The 22,650-nt window shown below is 47.0% G+C and overlaps 1 protein-coding gene across 3 annotated transcripts in view; it reads right to left on the bottom strand.

The window, feature by feature from the left end:
* Pptc7 (protein phosphatase targeting COQ7) overlaps positions 1 to 19,963 on the bottom strand; it is a 39,853-nt gene extending 19,890 nt beyond the window's left edge. For all 3 annotated transcript variants that reach the window (XR_005870915.1, XR_005870914.1, XM_040731067.1), the window contains exon 1: positions 19,405 to 19,963. Coding sequence is in view for 1 of the 3 variants with exons in the window: in XM_040731067.1 (XP_040587001.1) it covers positions 19,405 to 19,636 (232 nt within the window). In the remaining 2 variants the exon portion in view is untranslated. The remainder of the gene's footprint in view (positions 1 to 19,404) is intronic.
* Positions 19,964 to 22,650: the final 2,687 nt, after the last annotated feature.

Here is a 22,650-nt window from a genome sequence, read left to right as displayed (position 1 = left end):
ACAACCACAATTAACTGAAAATACAAATCAGTGGGCCAATACAGCAGCGAGGCCTCTCCCAGAGCAGCACCTGTCTGCCTTTCACACAAGGATCCCAGGCTAAACTCAAATAGCACTTCAACTTTCCAATAAAACCACAGGGAAAAAGCTATAGTTTACACCTGGAATTCACTCACTAATCTACAGGGGGAAGAGTGGGTTGCAGGGTCAGAACTAATCAAGAACCAGAGTGACCTGCACCACATGTGTATTTGAAACATCAGACCAAGAAGAGAAGGCAGACCAAGCCTGAGATAAAGCTACTATTCAAAAAGCCATGTAAGAAAAGGCAAAACAACTAAAACTGTGACCTGAAGATTCCTGAAGACCACTGAAGATGTCAGCACAGTATTTACCAACAGCAGCAGCCGTGGTCACAGCATGCAGCAACCCAGTATGCCTGCACTAGGAATCCCTCAGTTGTCCCTAGAGGGTCCTCTAATTTTCACAGGCAGGCAGAGAAGGACACAGGAATCAACCAGCCTCACAGGGAGCCTATCCTCTAGTGTTGACCAAGTGTGCAGACGTCGGCTTGCTATGAAATGTAAGAGTCAGGATTACATGGATACTGCACAGCCGCCTTAGGGGTTTGCTACTGAACACACAGAAAGTTTTCAGGTCTAATGTGCTAAGCTAATTAAATGTATTAAATAAAATTAACTGTTTTATTACACTTTTAACTGGGGGAGGGGGAGTAGAGACATGCCAAAGTATATTTGTGTCAGTCAAACGAAAATATGTGGGAGTATGGTCTAGGTTTTCCTTCCCCCATGTGTATCCCAGGGACCAACCTCAGGCCATCGTTCTTGGTGGCCCTCTGTCACCACTGTTTCCCCCGAAGTCTGATCATTTACTTGTGACTCAAAGATACACTCTGGACTGGACCCCACTTAGAAGCAGAAGAGCTCGTCTAGCCTAGCCTTCATCTCTTGTAATCAGCTCCTGGCGTTTTCCTTGGCCTTCCCTTCATTCTCTTGGTCAGAAGTTCAGCATCTTTTGCAGTCGCCTCATTTTTCTTAGTGTGTTGTTTCTTCAGAGCAGTACACATAAGCGTTTGTGTTATAGGTCACGTAGAGGAACAAGACTCCAGATCTTGGGTGCACTGATCCTGGGCCTCTCCCTTTCTTTCAGGGCTTCTGACAGCATGTTGGAGGATGCCGTCTCTCTTTTTTTTTTTTTTCTTTTTTGGAGACAGGATTTTGCTATAGCTTTGGAGGCTGTCTTGGAACTCACTCTGTAGACCAGGCTGGCTTCGAACTCACAGAGATCCGCCTGCCTCTGCTTCCCGAGTGCTGGGATTAAAGGCGTGTGCCACCGCTGCCACCACTACCACTACCACCTGGCCGGACACCGTCTCCTTTAGAGTTCAAAAATATTCTATCTTGGGGCTGGAAAGTAAATGAATAAATCTTTAAAAAATATATTCTCTCTTTTGTTTTACAGTAGTCAAGGTAAGAACACTCAGACTGACACCCACAATGCATCCTGAACAGACTTGCACTTCTGCCCTCCAGTTCTCCTTGGTACTTAACAAAAACGCCTCTCACTCAACAGAAGGAGTACTCTGCCCTTGGTCAAGACAGCCTGCTTTATGGGAAAACCTTGTATCAACAGGCTTCTGGGGTTTGTTTGTTTGTTTGTTTGAGGCAAGGTCTCTCTATGTAGTCCTAGAACTTCCTATGTAGGCCAGGACGGCCTCGAACTCATAGAGATCCTTCCAGCTCTGCCTCCCAAGTGCTAGGATTAATGCATATATGCACCACCACACCCAGCCTGTATCAGTAGGTTTCTAGACTTAAGACACAGTAGAATGTTGACTAGATAATACACAGCTAGAAGGGCGTGGAGATTCCAGTGCCATTCTGATCTCATCTGGGATGTGTCCTAAGTAAGCCCAGGGTCAGCAGCGTCCATGTGGAAGTGTCTGCGTGAAGTCAGGCTCCGAGCTAGATGAGCTCTGACACCACAGTGGAGGGTGAGAGGCTTGGGAAGTAAAGAGTAAGGAATTGCAGAGTGTGTGCTCAAAGCAATTGTATCTTAGGAACCAGAACCCTGGCCAAACAGCTCACCTGTGGACTGTATCTTACTTCAGATAACAAATGACAATCATAATTGATTGAGCTCAAGTCTGTCTGTAATATACATCAGCAGAGAAAGGCTGAGAAGGTAGGCTGAGTTATGGTGAGAATGGCCTTTAACGCCACCTGAAGAGTTGCCATGGGATTCAGAAGCTGCCTTTAATTCACTGTAATCATCTTAAGTCTCCAGTAGTAATGTTCTGTGAGCACACAGCTAGTTCAAGTGTTTCCTTTGACCCCAAATCTAATTACAACTAGTATTAGATTAAGATAATGGTTACATATCAGAACAAAAGCCTGAGAATACAGAGCACAGAAAGTCCTCTAGTTACAGGACTATGTCCTGAGCTGGGAATGAGCAACTACAAACTACTCAAGGCATTACACTTTGTTTGTTTGAGACAGGGTCTCTCTGTACCTGAGGCTGGCCTTGAATGTGAAGCAACCCTCCTCTTTCTGGCCAGACCTCTTGAGTGCCAGAGACTACAGGCAGGAGCCACTTATAAGACCCAAATCTTGGAGCTGGAAAGATAGCTCAAAGGTTAAGAGCACTGGCTGCTCTTCCAGAGGTCCCAAGTTCAATTCCCAGCATCCACAATGTGGCTCACACCATCTACAATGAGATCTGGTACCCTCTTCTGGCCCGCAGGTATCTGTGCAGACTGAACACTGAATATATAATAAATAAATCTTAAAAAAAAAAAAGACAATGACTACTCAGATCATAGAAGTTTTAAGAAGCACAGTGTTGGGACTGGAGAGATGATGGCAGTGGTTGGGAGCACTGGCTGCTCTTCCAGAGGACGTGGGTTCAAAACCCAGCACCCACAGGGAGGCTCACAGCTGTCTGTGGCTCCAATTCTAGGGATCCAACACCTTCATACAGACATACTTTCAAGCAAAAAAACACCAATGCACATAAAATAAATAATTAAAAAAAAACAGTGTTACGTTTTCCATACAGATTTTCTAAAGTGAAGAAAGGAAAACCAAGCACGTGGTAAAGCCAGTTCCGCCCTATCTTTCACTATTTAAAGGTTTCTGCTGCAAGCACTCCTTTCTTGGAGCCCCTCCCACCCTCAGGAGTTCTTTCTCGCCGTTCCTTAATAAATTGCTCTTTGTTCTGCTCTAATTATTTTTTTAAGTAGAATTCTAAGTAATAATTTTCTTTTTTTTAATTAGCATGGTTCTACCTTTGCCACAGTTACAACCATATAAAAATGGGGCTGGAGGGCTGGGATGAAGTTCAACTAAACAGGCAAGATCAGCATATGCCTGTGCCCTGCGCTCACGCTTTTCTTTATTGTAAAATAATCACTCAACTTTTCAAGTTTTGTTCTAGGCAAGTCTAAGGAGCATAGATTTGATAAATAAACTCAAACTGTGGACTTTAAACCCTATTTCTCCATTGCACACAGCTACCTGACTGAAGCTGCAGAAGGCAGACAGGCCTTGGATAGCTCCATTAATGAAGTGTCTCCAACAGTGCCCACACTCCCCGCCATCACAGGTGCACGCTCTGAGTGCCTTTCCTTTTACAGGGGTGTGGGGGTGTGCACCACCATGCACGAGCACACACCACGGTGCCACATGAGTGTAGGCACCTGAGGAATCCAGAAGAGGGTATCAGATTTCCTTGGAGCCAGAGGTGTTCCAGGAACCAAACTTGGGCTCTCTGCAAAACTGATACACTTGCCAGGCGTTGGTGGCGCACACCTTTAGCCCCAGCACTCAGCAGAGGCAGGCAGATCTGAGTTCAAGGCCAGCCTGGTGTACACAGAGAAAACCTGACTCAGAAACAAACAGAGTGCTATGCTCTCACCCACAGAGTTCTCTCCAGCCCCACGTCTGCTCTTTGGAATCCCTTCTTACACACAACTCCCAAACTGGCCTACAGTTATTTATAAGACCATTCTGGAAAATGCCACCTAGAGAACACTTCATCCTAGTCCTAATATAAACACCAGTGAAGGAAACATGGCCATTCTCCTTCATTACAACATACTTTTTTTAAAAAGATTTATTTATTTATTACATATACAGTGTTCTGCCTACAAGCCAGAAGAGGGCACCAGATTGAATTGTAGATGGTTGTGAGCCACCATGTGGTTGCTGGGAAATGAACTCAGGTCCTCTGGAAGAGCAGTCAGTGCCCTTAACCTCTCAGCCATCTCTCCAGCCCCCATCACAACATACTTAACACAGGAGACGACAAAACTACAAAAAGTACGTAGCATCACCCTGGAGGGTGGAAGGTGGCTCACTGACATGGGAGCCTCACGCTCCAGTGAAGCTGCTTCTCAGGGGCTGGTTTTCTGTCAGTGAAACACGACTCATGTGACTGGGACGTGAGTGCCTGCTAGTGAAGGGAAACTTCTGAATGATGAATTAAGACCCTAGCTGAGGAGCTGAGTAACAGAAGCAGGAGCTGCTCACGAGTGGGATGCATCTACAGAGACAGCACTTAACATCGCTTCTCCAAGTGCCACATCCAAGCCACTGCTCTCCTGCAACCCTGACAGGGCACCACAACGTTAAGACTATGGTCAGAAGGAAACAAGATCTGGGCCAGGCGTTGGTGGCGCATGCCTTTAATCCCAGCACTCGGGAGGCAGAGGCAGGCGGATCTCTGTGAGTTCGAGGCCAGCCTGGTCTACAGAGTGAGTTCCAGGACAGCCTCCAAAACAATACAGAGAAACCCTGTCTCGAAAAAACAAAACAAAACAAAACAAAACAAAAAAGATGGAAACAAGATCTAAGCACAGAGTTGATTCTATGTGAACAGTAATGGGTCATATTTACACCAGCATTTCTGTAGTTTAACTATTGGGGCGTTGGGGAATACTCCCCTGTGACTCAGGACTGGGAAATGTGTCTGCAAATGATTATCCCAAAGGGAAATGAAAAAAAGCAATATTACTAAAAAATATATATTCAACCAGCAAGCTGCTGCACAATGCAATGCAATTTGATTAACAGTCCTCAGCTCACGGGGATTACGACGCTCTGTCTGCCTCAACAAGCCAGGAATTCCCTCTGCACTGAGATTTCCCTACAGCAACCACTTTGCGTCAACCACTACAAAACCTGTGTCTTTTGACTCCAGAGACTGAGTCTCCACCAAGTTCTCTAGGTCTCTCAGCACACCAGCTAAGATCAAACTAAAGGATAGGAAGAAGAAAGGGTTGACCTTGTGAGAAACCAAACTCTGCCAAAGTGATAGAGTGCCCAGGGCGGCGAGCCACAATCCAGATCCAAGCAGGAGCAAATGGCCTACTTCAGGTTTCAGGAGCCAGGAAAACAAAACAAACAAAAAAGCCACCTATTCCTTATCAACTCAGTAAACCTAAGTCTACTTGATAATCACACACACACACACACACACACACACACACACCATCTTCATTATTTTGGTCAGTTGCTGTGTATTTAAAAGCAGTAAAAAGTGCTGAAATGAGGGTTAGGAAACAAGAGTGTGAAGACAAACTGGAAATAGCTTTCTCTATTACTTTCCATCTTCTTTCTTGAGACAGGGGCTCATGTTTGTCCTCTAACTTTAGCTCACTACAACCTATAACACAAGTTCCAAGGGGAACTAACTTCTCTGGCCTCAGAGGTCACCCTTACAGTCTCATGCACAATCTCTCCTCTCTCTCTCCCTCCCTCTCTCTCCTCCCCTCCCTCTCTCTCCCCTTCTCCCCACCTCCCCCCACATACCCCAATAAAAATAAAGGTGGATCTCTGTTAGGCTAGACCTGGAGGCCAGCCTGGTCTACAGAGAATGTTTCAGGACAGCCAGGGTTACATAGTGAGACCCTTTGTCAAAAAAAACAAAGAAAGAAAGAAAGAAGGAAAAGGACTTATTGGGGAATTATCTACTCTGGCTCAAGTGTCAACTGCAGCTTGGGGAACTGGTACCCTCCAGACTTGGTGTGAATGACTGGTCAGATTTCCTCAACAAGCTACAGAGCTGGAGCCTCTCTCTCCAAAGCCACTTACTTTCTGGTCTGCACTACTATCTTCCCCAATGCTGAGTGCTGTTAGCAACACTCTCTAGACTGGAGGAATCGACCACCAGATCACCTGGGAGGACAGGTGTTCTGCCTGGGTCATGCCTATGATCAGTACTAGCACTAAGTGTGTGAAGAGTTGAAGGTCTCTGGAAGAGCAGTCCATCGGTGGCATGTGTCCACCTGCACTGGCCCCTCAGGATGAGAAAAGGTTTTCCTTCTCTTTTTAATTGGTAAGATTAAATCTAAACTGTTGGTCCTAAGGATTAGCCTAATATTTATAACAATTAAGTGAACCCTTCCTCCTCCCTACCCTGCACATCTAAGTCTGGCAGGCTGGTCCTGCCTCACCTCTCCAATTCAGTAGTGGGAAAACAGGATACCTTACAAACCACGTAAGCTTAACCTGAGCCCAGTGTCTCCTGCTTTCTTCACCTCTCTGTAAAGAGCTGGGCTTGACCAGAACAGCACCCCTTGGGTGAGGCTGAGCACCCCAGACAGCCCTTGTAGTGCACCCGTCAAAGCATGCTACTCCTGTGGCTGGCTGTGTGCAGGACGGCCTCAACTCTAACACTGCCTGCATCCACTCTATTGTTGCATTAAGTGAGTAGGCACCTTAGAACAGCCAGAAATGAGTAATTTCTTTAAAAAATCATTCTGTACAGTTTTCTTTTTAAAATCTTTATTTTATTTATCTATATGTGTGTCTATATATGCTACACACATGCAGGTGCCTTCAGAGGCCAAAATGGGGTGGGATCCCCTAGAGCTGGAGTTACAGGCAACTGTGAGCCTGGTGTGGGTGCTGGAACAGACCCTCTACAAAAGCAGTTAGGTTCTCTTCAACACTGAGATGCTTGTGCTAGATAGGTTAATGTCAACTTGACACAAGCCAAAACCATCTGAGACAAGGGGTCACCAATAAAGAAAATGCCTTCACACAGGCACCAGGCATGGGCTGAGTGATAGTATCACACCCTTAATTTATTTGTGGTGGTTTTTCAAGTTAGGGTTTCTCTGTGTGGCCCTGGCTGTCCTGGCATCTGCTTTGTAGACCAGGTTGGCCTAGAAATCAGAGATCTGCCTGCCTCTGCCTCTTGAGAGAGGAGGGAGAGAAGAAGAGACAAAGACAGAGAAGGAACAGAAGGTGGATCTAGTAAGAAACCCATTAGTTTGAGGTTAACCTGGGCTACATGACCCTGTCTCAAAAAGCAACTAAAACAAAATCCTAAACGCATTATGATCTGATGGAAGGTATGGAAAGTGTCTAAAATGAGTCTCAAGGATGGAACCCTGAGTTGGAAAGATGCTAAAGAGGTTCCTGCCACTCTCACCCAGAAGGATAAACTAAAGCAAAAGTCAGAAAGGCTCAGAGAAAGAGTCCCATGCAGAGAAACTTGGCCTCTAGGTAAATGCTTCCTACGCCCATGCCAGGAACCTCTCACCATTAGTCAGCCCCACCAATACCGCACAGGAGCCAGGCACTCAGGAGATCCCTGGAGTAAAGGGCAGACCTGTCACCACCAGAGTCAACATCAGGCTCTTTTTTGTCTCAGTCAAGGGGCTTTGTCCTAGGAGCTTAGGTATAGCTGATACCTGAACTTAGCAAAAACGACCTCCATGAAAGAAGTTACCGCCGGTCTCCCTACTGACACTATACCTGGCCAGGGTAGGCTCTGAGGCAGCTCTGAGCAACTCCAGCTAAAACTGAGACTAGGGCATTGTCCAGAACCAGACTCATCTGCTTCACTCATAGGGGAGGGGTTCCCACCCGGGCCGTCTGAGAACAGCAATGAACTGTCAGAGTGCAGGCTCACAGACCTGTGGTCACAGTGTGCTGCTGCCTACAGCTGGCTCTGTAAGCTGCTGGGTATCAGGGTGCACACCTGTAATCCCAGCACTTGGGAAGAAAGCAGAAGAATCTTATGTTCACGGTCATTCTTCACAGAGAGCTTAAGGTCAGCCTGAGATACATCAGCTCTTATCTCAAACAGGAGTCGGGGTAGATGTAGCTCAGAGGTAGAGCACTGTTGGGGCCCCCACAATAGTCAAAGGGGACGATTTAAAAAAGAAACAACCAGCCGGGTGGTGGTGGCGGCGGCTGCGGCGGCGGCAGCGGCGGCGGCAGCGGCCGCCTTTAATCCCAGCACTCGGGAGGCAGAGGCAGGCGCATTTCTGTAAGTCCAAGGCTGGGCTGGACAGACAGCCTCCAAAACAATACAGAGAAACCCTGTCTCATAAAACCAAAAATAATAATAATAATAATAATAAATAAATAAATAAATAAAATAAAAAGAAACAACCAGGGCTGGAAGAGATGGCTCAGTGGGTAAGAGACTTGGCTATTGTTGCAGAGGACCAGGTTTGATCCCCAGCATCCACATGGGGGCTCATAAGTGTCTGTAACTCCAGCCCCAGAAGATCCAATACCACCTTTTAGCCTATAAGGGCACCAGGTACAGACATACACAGGTAAAACATCCATTCACATAAAGTAGCAATAAAGATTTTTTAAAAAAGGAACCAGCCGGGCGCATGCCTTTAATCCCAGCACTCGGGAGGCAGAGGCAGGTGGATCTCTGTGAGCCTGGTCTACCGAGTGAGTGCCAGAATGGGCTCCAAAGCTACACAGAGAAACCCTGTCTTGGAAAAAAAAAAAAAAAAAAAGGAACCAGTGAGCAGCAGAGGCCAGCGCAGTCTACATCAATCACTTAGTTGAGCTTTTCTGACTCCCGTTTGTAAGCCACCAGCTCTCCAGACACTGGTCTGTGGTCACAACCAAAAGACAATGTCCACTTACAGATAATGTATAAAAGATGAGTGAGCAGATAGATCATTTTGGTTCTACAGTCAACCCTCCAAGCCGTCATTCAATAGCTCATTAAATATTCAACAGTGACATTTGCAGGTACTAAGGAAGAAGCATTTATTTGTCTGTAAAGAACACAAAGGAACAAAACGGTGCACCTGCACTTTTAAGAAATGAACTGGCCTTTCCCCAGAAGCAACTTCAGTTAACAAGTGTCTCCTCAGCACATGCTGCCTACTGGGAATTTTGGACAACGAGCAATGTACAAAGAGTTAAGCATTTTTTTTAGTCACTTTGATAACCTCAATGGTTGGGAACACACACACACACACACACACACACTCACTCTCTCTCTCTCTCACTTACACACCAACCAGCTGACCAACACCTGGCCCAGCAGTTCCCAAGCCCTGCTGACTGAGATATTCCCACAGTCCTGACCCTCTCTCTATGCCTGCACACACAGGTGACTCTCATAGGCGGTGCTGTCCCAGCACTCAGCACCCCATAAGCCCACAGGTTCTGCCTCCAAAGGCCACTAAGCAACCCCACCTTTCATTCCCAAACTTGGCCTTTTCCCTTGCATGTCCCAGCCTGTCACAAGCAGCCTCCAGCCTGCACTTCTCCCCACCCACTGGCGTCCTGTGTCACTAACTTCTGCCGGCTCTGTCTGCACTGTCTGGAGCCCACCCAGCTCCTTCCAATGCCCTGGATACAGCCCTGTGGAGCTCAGCTTTTTTACGGTTTCTACCTGTTCTATTCTGTTGTTCCCACACTGCCATGCCCATGTACCCCTGTAGACAAAGTCCTTCCATGTATAGGATGTATAGGCCATCCTTACTTGCTTGTGCATGTAAAAACATTCTTTGCTTTTTTTTTTTTTTTTTTTTTTTTTTTGCTTTTTCGAGACAGGGTTTCTCTGTGTTGTTTTGGAGGCTGTCCTGGAACTCACTCTGTAGACCAGGCTGGCCTCGAACTCACAGAGATCCGCCTGCCTCTGCCTCCCGAGTGCTGGGATTAAAGGCGTGCGCCACCAATGCCCGGCTGTAAAAGCATTCTTTACAACATAATGCTGCTTGCCCCTGGAGAGAGGGGCGGGCTTCACAGCCAAGAGACAGAGGAGGAGCTGACTCAGAGCCTCCAAAGCTCGCTGGCAGAGTAAGGAGCAGTATAGAAAACTCCAGAGAAGGCAAAAGGTGGACAAGCCTGGCCACCCTGTTCCCCACACGGCCTATGTTTACTGTAAGGCTCTGTTTTCAGCTCCCAACAAGCATCCCTTGCGCTTGTCACATAGCCATGTGTGCATTTTCAGAGAAGTGTCAACAATGACTCGGTGACTTAGTTAAAATGTTGAAAAAGCTATTCTCCACTAACAGACACTGGATTAATCAGTTTGAATTTGTAATCACTCATCGCAAACAAAAGACATAGCACCCTGTGAGTGGGACATCCTTGATGAGACCTCATTTCACAGGGAAACTCTTGAGACCTATTACCCACTAGTGGCCCAAGCTCAAGTCCAGCTTTGAGGCAACAGCTCAAGCCTGCCCCAGAGCTGCTGTCCAAACCCTGAAGTGAAAACACAAGCACTTTTCTGTTTGCCTCATTCAGGGCAGCCAACCTTCAGCAGCTACCTCAAATGACAACGGGCAGCGATGCTGAGAAGCCAGAACACGAAAATGTGCTGGGTGAAAGCAGCCTTGAAAGGTCAAAACAAGAGGCCAACAAACAGTCCTGGACCCACCACAACACATTCTGTAGGAAGTCACTTCTGTGGACCCTGGCAACACTGCAGTCTTGGCAGCCCTTGGGATTCACACCAAGAACAGACAGAAATTGTGGCGAGCCTGGTAAATACATACATGATAAATGGGACATGAAGCTTACTGGAGAAAGTGATCCCCAGAGCCTGGCTGAGCATCAAGCATGCAACCCTTCTGGAGGGTCCCAGGGTGCTATATGCACAGACCCTGTACACTCCTGGCCTGCTGCAGAGTTCCTCAAGTAATCAGCCCTAAGGAGCTATTCCAATGGAAAGGGAGGCTCACCTCACTGTCACTTTACAAGAAGACAGTGGGCAAACCCAAATAACTAAAAGTAGAGGGCCAATTCAGTAAGTTCTGACTTATAATGCAGGAGATGTGATGAACTAGACTCATCAACATAGAAACATCTATACCAAAACACAGCGAACAATGCTGCTCAGCAGTGTGCACACACTTGTATGTGCAAAGGCTGGAGGGGGCTGCGCTCATCACAGCCAAGGTTTGTGCTACTGGTGTTTTATGAAGGAGGCTTCTGAGCAGGTGTTACTTTACAGTACACAACAGAGCACTGGTTACAAACACTAGACAATGATACTGAGGTTCAAATCTTCAACACTAATGTGCCCACCTCCTGACTAGTCAGCTTTACAGGAGGGGATGGGTGAGTGCAGCTGTCTGCAGCTGTTCAGAGTTCAGAAGAGCAATGGAACCCCACTGCCATCTCCAGCGCTGCTTTCAGGGAGGCAGCAGACTCCTGAGTCAAGTGTGAACAAGACAGAAAAGCCAAAGCGAGGTCTTCCCTCCTCACACAAAAGGATCGGTTTCCTCCTCCAGTGCACTCCCAAACCCCCAAATCCCACTCTGGATCTTACCAAAGCACTCAGCACCTCTTTTCCTCCATAACGACTTTAAACTAAACTGAAAGGGCTGTACCAAAGGCCAGCTCAAGTCCAAGTGAGCAGTGTCTTAGCTGTTATCAGCACTGTGACCTCTACAGCCTTTGGGAAGGCCATGGACTTATGACTGATTTTAAGAACTTTTAGCAGCCATAAGGACACGAAGCTCACATTCATAAATGCTCCTAACAGCAGCAGTGCACTAGATGCCACACACTTCTAAAAAGATGTGAAGTTAACACAGATTTCTCAAAGATAAACTCACCCCCAATTTCTTCAGACATAAAATACTGTGAACTTACTTTCCCAAAGCATTTTCCTGAGAAGTCTAATCCTATAGCCTAGGCACAGCCTGAGGAAAAACCTTTAGAAAAGACATGGGGGAAACTACATGAAAGGACTTGGCATGTAGCCTCAAGTTGACACGTGTTTGATCTGCCAGAGGACATGGTTGTAGGTCACATTCTGACCTGGTGTAGTGTTCCCAGAGTCACACACCAGTACCAAGTCCACTTGGACATAGCTACAGCCATTCAGATTACATGTTGCCTAGTTTCACGAGGCCATGCTGAAATCTGGAGGACAGCCTCCTCTACCCCAAATCCCTCCCCAATAGGAGCCGATCGGGACCCTCCCTTCCCTTGGGAATTAACAAGTCTTTGCAAATATCTAGCTAAAAAATATAAGCACTAATGCTTCTAAAAGCCAGTGGCTTACTCCACAGAGATCCACCCAAAGCCCTCTAGAGATTACTAATGCCTTGAGGGAAGAGTGAAAGTCAGGACTGTATGACACAGAGCCTAAACTCTCCAGATTACAAACTGGTGAGCAGCAACAGTGGCTGAAGACACCTCACAAGCACCTCACACGAAGTATGACTCGCCCTGTACACAGCAGGGCCGGGAGAGGTGGAGCTCAGCAAACAACAGACATCCTCTACACCAACCCTGGAGTCTTCCAACAATGGCTGCAACATCAGACGGCAGCAAAGCAGCCCTCACAGCCCTTCCTCTAAGGCCACACTTCTCACTCTCCCTCAATAGTTCACACTCTTTTTCCCTTTGAGACAGGGTCTCACCATGTAGCCCTGGCTGGCCTCACACTCAAGAGATCCTCTAACCTCTGCCTCTCAAGTGCTCAGATTAAAGCTGTGTATTGCTAAGCCTGGCTGACATTTTTCTCTTGAAAACACATAGATTATGACACCAGGCATACTTAAAGTACTGATTAATCTCAGAACTTATATTAATTACTGCAGTTTAAAAATAATTTTCCTTATATACCCTAACTATACCAATGTATCGTCTGTCCAGGTAATTCCACTCCCAGGTATATACCTGAGATGACTGAAAAGCACATGTGCACAGCCAAGTATGGTGCCTGCAATACAAGCACTTAAGAGGCTGAGGGGGGAGAACTGCTGAGAATTCAAGGCCTGCCTGGACTAAACAGTGAATGTCCACACACATTCCAAAATAACACCTGCTCACACAAAAGCGTATATACACATATGCTAAACATGATTTACTACAGTCAGTATATGAAAATACCAATGGATACCAACAAATGAATGGATCAACAAAATGTAGTACATCCCTGAAATGGAATTTTATGCAGCCATGATAAAGGATGAAGTACTAACACACTCTCCAACTTGAACTTTGAAAATAAGCTATGGGGAACCAGGCAGGGGTGGTGAGTGCCTTTAATCCCAGCACTTGGGAGGCAGAGGTAGGGGGATCTCTAAGTTCAAGGCCAGCCTGGTCTACAGAGTGAGTTCCAGGACAGCCAGTGCTACAGAGGAGCCCTGTCTCAAAACAAAAACAAAAACAAAAAACAAAAAAGAAGAAAATAAGCTAAGTAAAAGGAAACAGCAGAGAAGACTACATATTCTAGGATTCCACTTACACACAATGCCCAAAACAGGCAAATCCAGAGAATCTACAAGCTGGCTACCAGGGCTGGGAAATACCCACAAGCTGGGAGCAATTGCAAGTGGACAGGCTTCTTTTTTTGGGGGGGGGAGGGGCTTCTGGACTCAGACAGTAAGAAAGGCTGTATAACCTTCTGGATATAAAAACTGAGTACATATTTTAAAGGGTAAATGTCTATCATGTGACTTTGCAACTCAATTTTGGCTTTTATGAACATGTATTATGGGACTAGAGTGTGAAGGTCATAGGACAGTTTGAGGAGTCATGTAGGTGGTGGGACCTAAACTCAGGTCATTGGTGGCAAGCACCTTCACCAGCTGAGCCAGCTTCCCAGCCCTGCAGCTCAGCTTAAAAAACAAAGAGTGAAGGTCATCATCAACAAGTAGCTTTCTGGGCAGTGGTGGCGCACGCATTTAGTTCCAGCACTCAGGAGGCAAAGGCAAGCGGATCTCTGTGAGTTCGAGGCCAGCCTGGTCTACAAGTTCCAAGACAGGTTCCAAAGCTACCCAGAGGAAACCTGTTTCAAAGAGATCAAACAAACAAATGAAATAAAAGTGCAGCTCAGACTCAGACACATCAAATAAACTACACACCCACTTCAGCTCTACATGTAGCTCACCTGGTCTTCATACTTTAAAATTCAAAAGCCGGGCACAGTGGCTCACACCTTTGATCCCAGCACTCAGGAGGCAGAAGCAGGCGAAATCTCATGAGTTTGAGGCCAATCTGGCCTGCATAGTGAGTTCTATGTCAGCCACAGCTATATACAATGAAGCCCTGTCTCAAAAACAGAATCCAGGCTGGGCGGTGGTGGCGCACGCCTTTAATCCCAGCACTCGGGAGCCAGAGGCAGGCGGATCTCTGTGAGTTCGAGGCCAGGCTGGACTCACAGCCTCCAAAACAATACAGAACAATACAGAGAAACCCTGTCTCAAAAAAAAAAAAAACAAAACAAAACAAAACAAAAAAACAGAACCCGGGTAGAAAGATGGCTCAGCAGCCAAGAGCACTGGCTGCCCTTACAGAGGACGAAGCTTGACTCCCAGCTCTCCGGTGGCAGCTCATGACCATTCAGAATTCCAGTTCTAGGGAACCCAAAGCCCTCCAAGGGCACCGTCATGCATGTGATACATACATGCAGGCAAAACTCTCAAACACACAAAATAGAAACATCTTTTTTAAAAATTAAAACACACACCGGCCGGGCGTTGGTGGCCCACGCCTTTAATCCCAGCACTCGGGAGGCAGAGGCAGGCGGATCTCTGTGAGTTCTAGGCCAGCCTGGTCTACAGAGCTCCAGGACAGCCTCCAAAGCCACAGAGAAACCTGTCTCGAAAAACCAAAAAAAAAAAAAAAAAAAAATTAAAACACACATACACAAAACAAATAAACAAATAAAAACAACAAAAAACTCTACCAACACCACCACCCCAAAGAATGCTTTTACAATTGGCAAGACTCACAGAAACACTTCAGAATCCTGGCCCAGTAAAAATTTGAAACCAAAGGCTGGAGCAGAAAACTGTTTTATTTTCATGTTTAGGTTCCAAGTTAAACCGTGCTTAAACAAACACCCCTCGGCTTTTTAAGAGCGGCTTCACAGCTCCATCTTTAGAGGCCACAGTTTATATGGCAAGGACCATGCCTGCCATTTTCAAATAAATGGTTTCTGTAAACTATATTTAACATGTAGGGGAGTTTTTGTTGCTTTTCAGTTATGAGTCAGAGAAAATAAAGCAATTATAAACACATTCACATTCTCTCTCTGCCCATCTTTTGCCCCCTCCGCCCCTCCCAAGTGTGACACAGAGGCCTGTCTTTATCGATGATAACTGTGCTGCTCTGAAGTCACCCATCCCTCTGACGGTCTGTTTGCTCGTCACAAAAACATGGAAGAAATGAACCCCAAAGTTCTGAAGTCTTAGGTTCTCAACAGCCTTTTGATGCTGCTGTTGTGGCTAGGGGAACTCGTTGATGACATCAGGTTAGCAGTCATGATTATATGTACCTAGGAAGGCACAGCAGAGTAATAAAGCTACAGGGAGGAAGAAACAAGAAAAGTCCCCACAGCTCGTGCCTGTGTGGGCTACTCCTGCTGGCCCAATAGAGGGAGTGAGTCTCTGCCAATTTTCCAAGGGATGGGAGTGGTGCCTGGCCTCACCACACCCACCACAGCCAATTTTTCCTAAAAGAAGTCCAGTGGGGACAATAACAATGTGAGGCATCAAGTACTCACCATCATGACTAACAGGGCAGATCAGTTTCCATTTTTATTTATTTTATTTTACTGACAATTTCTCTGTATAGCTCTGGCTGGCCTACGATTCACTCTGTAGCCCAGGCTGGCCTCAAACTCAGTGATCTGCCTGCCTCTGCCTCCTCAGTGCTGGGATTAAAGACATGTGTGTCACTATGCCTGACCAATTCCAATTTCAGCTTTTAAAACATCAAAATATTTTCTTTCTCTTACAAAAGAAATTAAATTGCATTCCTAAGAGTTGAAGAGAAGCCCACAGTGAGTGACCAAACTGCAAGAGTCTCAATTCAGATGCAAGGTATCACTGTGTAGACCAGGCTAGCCTCAAGCTCAGAGATTTGCCTTCAAGAGTCTTTTAACGCAAGTCAGCTTAGAACTCCTATCAGTCTGGCCTGTGATGGGACACTGCCAATGAAGTAGAGGGCACCATCTGGGGAACTGGTTCACGGCTGCCAAAGATCAAACTCATCTGATCTTTGAAACAACTCAGGAAGTCGTTTCAGGTGACTCTAAGGATGGCTTTCAGGAAGAGCTCTCCTCCACATCAGAACAGTCCTGGAAAACTTGCTCCTCACTGTTCCCATGCCCACTCCCCCACTTTCACAAGTGTGCATGCATGCATGATTTGTCAACTACACATGATTTCTTCTTGGTGGCTGCTCTATGATATTAGCTGCAAGACAAGGAGCTGGGATCTCCATCAGACCCCCCACTACATGCCTTCTTCAATGCCCCAAGCTGGTCTACCTACAGGGCTAAAGGCTAGAGTCTGTGCAAGCCTGCCTCTATGCCCTCTTCTCCAGAGAGGTTCCTTCCAGACCAAGGTAATGTAAGAATTTGGTGCTCAATGCTAGATACAAACAGAGATCTACTGGAGGTGTTTATGGCAATGCCATAGGGATGCATGCTGCTAGAGGGACAATAAGGAAGTAGGACTGGCTAGCCAAAGCTAGGCCTTAAGGTCTCAGCCCAATCCTTTTATCTTCTGCAGATAAGGACCACAAATCAACTTCTTTTTTTTTTTTTTTTTTTTTTTGGTTTTTCGAGACAGGGTTTCTCTGTGGCTTTGGAGGCTGTCCTGGAACTCACTCTGTAGACCAGGCTGGCCTCGAACTCACAGAGATCCACCTGCCTCTGCCTCCCGAGTGCTGGGATTAAAGGCGTGCGCCACCAACGCCCGGCTCACAAATCAACTTCTAAGCTACAAAGTTTAACCTCAAACTAGGCATGGTTTCTGCCAGAATGTCAGAGCATGAAATTATGTTTGTGCTTTTTTAGAAAGGGTCTGACCATTGCCTCCCACATCCTTGTAAATATGCCACAATACCTAAATATTGCATGTTAAAATGCAGCTTCGGGAGTTAATATATTTCAGATACAATAGTCCCCTTTCTCTTTAAGGAATACATTCAAAGCCCATAGTGGATTTCTGAACACTGTATGTACTTTTTCAAATACATATATACCTATAATAAGGTGTAATTTATAAATTAGGTACAGAAAGATAGTAACAATATTTGTTAATATTAAAACATATTGTAATAAAAGTTGTACAAATTAGTTCCCTCCATCTTCAGTTCACTGATAACCAAGATGGCTCCTCAGGGACTAACTGGTGGGTAATTTAGAATGGATACAAGTAACAATGAGAAGACCTGAGGAGGCATGGCATACTCAACTGTAGTCCTAGTACTGCAGGACTCAGGAGGCCAAGGCATGAGGGTTGCCATGTACTCCCGGCTACCCTGGGCAATATAACAAGATCCAGTCTCAAAACAAAACAGTAACAAAAGGACTCCAGGGTGGATGTGCAAGATTCCATCTCATTATTCAGAATGGCATGCAATTTAAAACAGGAATGGTTTACTCCTGGGATTTTTCAATGTTCTCAGACCTCAAGTACTAAGAACTACTATGACTCCCAAATTATCAATCAAATCACAGGCTTTACACACACACACACACACACAGTATTATAATTTGCTTTAATAGGTGAAACTTACTGGCTCATTATCCCTTCATCTGTTGTATGACTGCAACTCCTGACACCGTTTTTTTTTTTTTTTTTTTTTTTTGGTGGTGCTGAACCTTGAAGCAATGACCTGCACAGCACAAGGAAGCAGTCCACACTGACCTACCCGCAGCTGACTGTAAACTTTAAAGGCAGCACAGACCGAAAGGTCACTGAAATGCTGCCTAGGTTGACTGGCAAAGACAGCTAATGGCAGCCTCTTAAAACGGACCCTGAGTCTAGACAGACTTCAGGTGAGTTTGTGTAGCTCCAAAACCTAAGCGTCCAGGGAGGCTCTCTGAATGGTTAGTACCCAAAGAGCTGTCTAAATACTAAGAGGTGTTTCTCAAGGTAGACAAAGGGGTTACTCATCAATTAAAAAGAGAAGCACCTTCTCTGCCTCATGTTCACAAACACTACATGTGACAGAATCAAAACCTAAATAGTGTCATGAACCGGGAGTTACGGCACACACCTGTACCCTCAGCACTTGGGAGGTGAGGGCAGGTAGCTCAAGAGTTCAAGGTCAGCCTCCATTACACTGCAAAAGGATTACAAAAAGACGCTGTCCTAAAAAAAAAAAAAAAAAAAAAGGGCGGGCAGTTACTATCGCAAATACATTATTTGCTCCAATGCCAAATTCTGTCTTAGCATATGAAACTTTAAGTAACCAAAAACTCAATGTCACTGGAGAAGTGAAACCGAAGTGACATTTGAACCTGGAGCCAATGACAGCATGTCCTTCAATTTCAAAGGAAGAGCTTCATGAACCGAAAGAGCTTTAATGGCATACACAAAATCTGCAAGGGCATATACACGAGGTTAAGTTTCCGACTGCCTGAGTGCTGTTTAACCCTTTGGACAGCACTCTCCTGTCTCCTCTACCCAAAGTTGTAACTGGAATAGGTCTTAGAAAACACCTGTGGCCTAAAAAGCTGTGACCGAGTCTCAAGATTTTCTTGGCTGCAGCCTACAAGCAGGTCCGGCTATTCTATTTTGGGTCAAGGAGACCTTCTGCCACCCCAAGTGACCCCAAGTAGACAAGTTCGGTTTAGGAGACAGCACTGTTAATTCTAACCAGGCTAACAGTCAATCCCCAACCCCAAGGCCCTTCCCGGAAAGGATGGGAATCAGGGGACGGTCGAGGCAGCGGCTGAAGGGGGGGAAAGCGGGGGACCGAAGCGGGCCTGTGGGCTCCCGCCGTCTGTCCTCGGTCTGCTCCGGATCCCGCAGCTGGGGCTCGGCCATGACATCAGGAGCTCGCCAAGAAGCAGGGATTCCCGGGACGCACAGAGAGAGGAGGGAACGAGGCAAAGCGAGCCTAGCAGCCTGCAGGTGTCGCCGAGCGAGGAGGACGAGGTCGCGTGGGGGCTGTGACTAATAAGAGTGCAGCTCCGCACCGGGACAGACTGGACACATTCCCAAGGCGGTGACCTTGGGCACGTGGCTCCACCGCTCTGCCCCTCAGTTTCCCCATCTCTAAAGTGGGGGGATCGTGAGGCAGAAAGCCCGTCTTGGGGTGCTTGGCGGGGCGCCGCGCTCCGTGGAGGAAGCAGGGAAGCCTCGCACTCCGGAGTGCCCAGGAGGCGGACCGGGGGACTCACCCAGCACGTCGGCCGAGCGGTGGCGGGCCACAAAGCACGCGTCGTCCCCATAGCACGCGCCTTTCTTGAGCAGGCCCTTACGGAAGTCCTTGCCGAAGCCGCAGCCCGCCGTCACCAGCCCGTAGTCGCCGCTGCCGCCGCCGCCGCCGCCGCCCGCCCTGGGGTCGGTCTGCGACAGGCCGCCGAGGACGGCGCGGGCCACCAGCCGCCCGTACGACAGGACCGAGAACATCGCCGCCGCCGCCCCCCCGAGGAGGCGCGGGGCCCGGGGCGCCGGAGGTCGCCGAGGCCCGGAGCCGGCTCTCTCCTCAGTCGCTGCAGCGCCGCCGGGGCGTTCCTCAGGGCGGCGCGCACTGGCCGCCACCGCCCCTGCCCGCCGCACGGGGCCTCGTACACGCTCCGCCGCACGCACTGGAGCCAGAGCGAAGTCAGAGCCAGCGGCTCCTCCGCCTCAGCCAAACCGGGGTCCCGGCTGCACTGGCCGCCGCCGCCGCCGCCGCCATCTTCCGCTCCACTAGCGTGTTCCGGGCCCCCGCCGGCAGCGCCACCCCCTCGCCAACTCCGCCCCGGCCCCGCCCCCTAATCGCGGCTCTGGCCCAAGCCCCGCCCCCTCTGATTCGCAGCCCTATGTAGTCACTGGAATTGAGCGTGCGCAAAGGGTGTGGGCGAGGTGTCTCCTGGGAGCTGTAGTTCAGCAGTTATAGTTACTTTGGACTTGGTTACCTGCGGTCCAGGATTTGCATTTCCCGGAGGACCGTAAATTATTGAGAATGAAATTATTGAGATTGGGTTTTTTTTTGTGGGAGGAAGGTAAGGGCAAGAGTTCTTTTTTTTCCCCCTATCTCTTTTTTTTTTTTTTTTTGGTTTTTGGAGACAGGGTTTCTCTGTAGCTTTGGAGGCTGTCCTGGAACTCACTTTGTAGACCAGGCTGGCCTCGAACTCACAGAGATCCGCCTGCCTCTGCCTCTCGAGTGCTGGGATTAAAGGTGTGCGCCACCAACGCCCGACTCCCCCTATCTCTTTTTTTCCCTCTTTTCGAATTTTTAAGAGTATCATGGAGCTCAGGCTCACCTCAAACTCATTCTGTTGCCAAGGCTGTCCTTGAACTCCTGATCTGCTTGCCTTCAATTTTCCAAGCGCTGGGATTACAAATTATGTGCTATCATACCTGTCTTAACAATTTCTTTCGCAGACACACACACACACACACACACACACACACGGGAGGAGGAAGGAAAGAGGGGCCACTTATTTTTTTCTAAAGCCCTCAGCCTAGCTCAAAGGTATCATACAGCCTAAATGTTGACTATTATAAGTTATTTCCCTCAGAAATGTCAGTTGAATAACAGCTAGGATTCTTTTTCTTTTTATTATTTTTAAGGGAAATTTTAAAGATTTACTTATTTTTATTTCAAGTGTATGAGTGTTTTGCCTGCATGAATGTCTGTGTGCCGTGTGTGTGTAGTTGTCCATGGGAGCCAGAAGAGAGCATTAGATCTAGATGTACAGCAGTTGTGAGCTGTAGGTTGATGGGACTCGAACCCAGGTCCCCTGGAAGAGCAGCCTATGTTCTTAACTACTGAACTATCTTTCCATCCCATAATTATTTTACTTTTAAGACAGGGTCTCCTGTAACTTAGGCTGACCTTGAAGTTCTATCTAGCCACGGCTGACCTTGAACTCACACCTGATCCACATACCGATTGCTGGGCCTTACAGGCACACACTACCATGCCCAGTTTAACTTTTATGTAATGTTGTGTGTGCATGGATAAATAAGCATTCAGGTTTCACACCCTAGCCAGTGGGCGTGGTTTATAATCTAGGTCCCAAATACCTTTTCTACCTTTTCCGTGTTTTGTTGCTAACTGACCTCCTGCCAAGCCCACAGCTGCCCCCATACCTCTGTCCTTAGTCTTTCTTCTACAACTTAGGATGTAATTCCATAGCTGAGGGTCTTGTGTTTTCTGTTGTGTTCCCAGACCATTTGGCCAAACAGTCAATAGTTCCTTCAATGAATGAGTATTTCATTACAGTCCAGGTTCCTCAGGGGTAGGAGTAAATTGCCATCATATTGTCAGGGTTTAATGTAATGCCTGATACACAAGAGAGAAGTTTGTAAATGCCCGGTCTGTTGGGTAAAAAAAAAAGAACAATGGGCTTGGAATCATACATAATAAAAGGATGGAAGAAAATGGTTGGAGAGATGGAATTCACAAATAGAACTGGCCTTTAGTATCCCAGTGTGCAATAATGTTAGTTTAACTTACTGTGTGCAAGTGTGTATGCATGTATGTATACTTGTGCATGCTTGCACACACACGGTGTGGGGGAGCTGGGACATGCCACAGTGCAAGTTGGCTGTCAGAGGGAAACTATCAGGAGCTCACTATCTTCTGCCACCTTTTCACGGGTTAGGGACCAAACTCAGGTTTCCAGTATTGCACAGTAAGTGCCTGTACCTGCTGATCCATCTCTGAAGCCCCATATTGTTTTGCTGTAGCATAAAAATATCTCATCCGGGAATGTTTTGCCTTTACCCAGATTCACTTCAAACAGGATTTGCAGCTACTTTGGAGAGTCCTATGTAATGTTCCTTTTAAAAAATATAGTTTCTTAGTAGCACCTAGGGTCCTGCCAATTACCCACTCAACACACATTACTGTGTCACCCTAATTACTCTCACCCTTAAACACTCGGGCAGTTCACAATGTGCCAAGTCCAAGTCTCTGGAACGCAAAAGTTTCCATCGGGATTAAACCTGATGAATCACTTCCCATAGTGAGTGTACCGTGGTTGAATATGCAGATAAAATAGAAGTTCACTTTTGGGATAAAAAGAAAAGCATTCACACCTGGCTATATATGTGTATCTATGCTACAAGAATTGGTGCATGTCCAGAAGGGGGGCGGTGCCTCTCTGGAATCCTCTGCTTGGCATTTTGGTCTCTGCCAACTGAGGTGAAGGTTGCTCTTTAAACCACACACACCACTAGCCCGTCCCAGCCAGTCAGGTAATCCTACCCCAAGGACAAGCTTTTTTAAGATGGTATGTCAACCCCTATTCCTTGCCTTGTCCGACTCCTGCAGACCAGGCAAACTTATTTTCAAGGCGTGTATAATTACCCAATTTCCGTGTCAGTCACGAGAACCGGTTGGATTGGATCAGTGGGAACACAGGTGGCTCACTTACTTGCCTGACATTCGAGGTAACCTACGTCCCAAAGAAGCCAGCAACCTCTGCTGG

The sequence above is a fragment of the Mesocricetus auratus genome, unplaced genomic scaffold (genome assembly GCF_017639785.1).
Source record: "Mesocricetus auratus isolate SY011 unplaced genomic scaffold, BCM_Maur_2.0 Super-Scaffold_100025, whole genome shotgun sequence".
Classification (NCBI taxonomy): Eukaryota; Metazoa; Chordata; class Mammalia; order Rodentia; family Cricetidae; genus Mesocricetus; species Mesocricetus auratus.
This window is presented reverse-complemented; position numbering and strand designations above follow the sequence as displayed.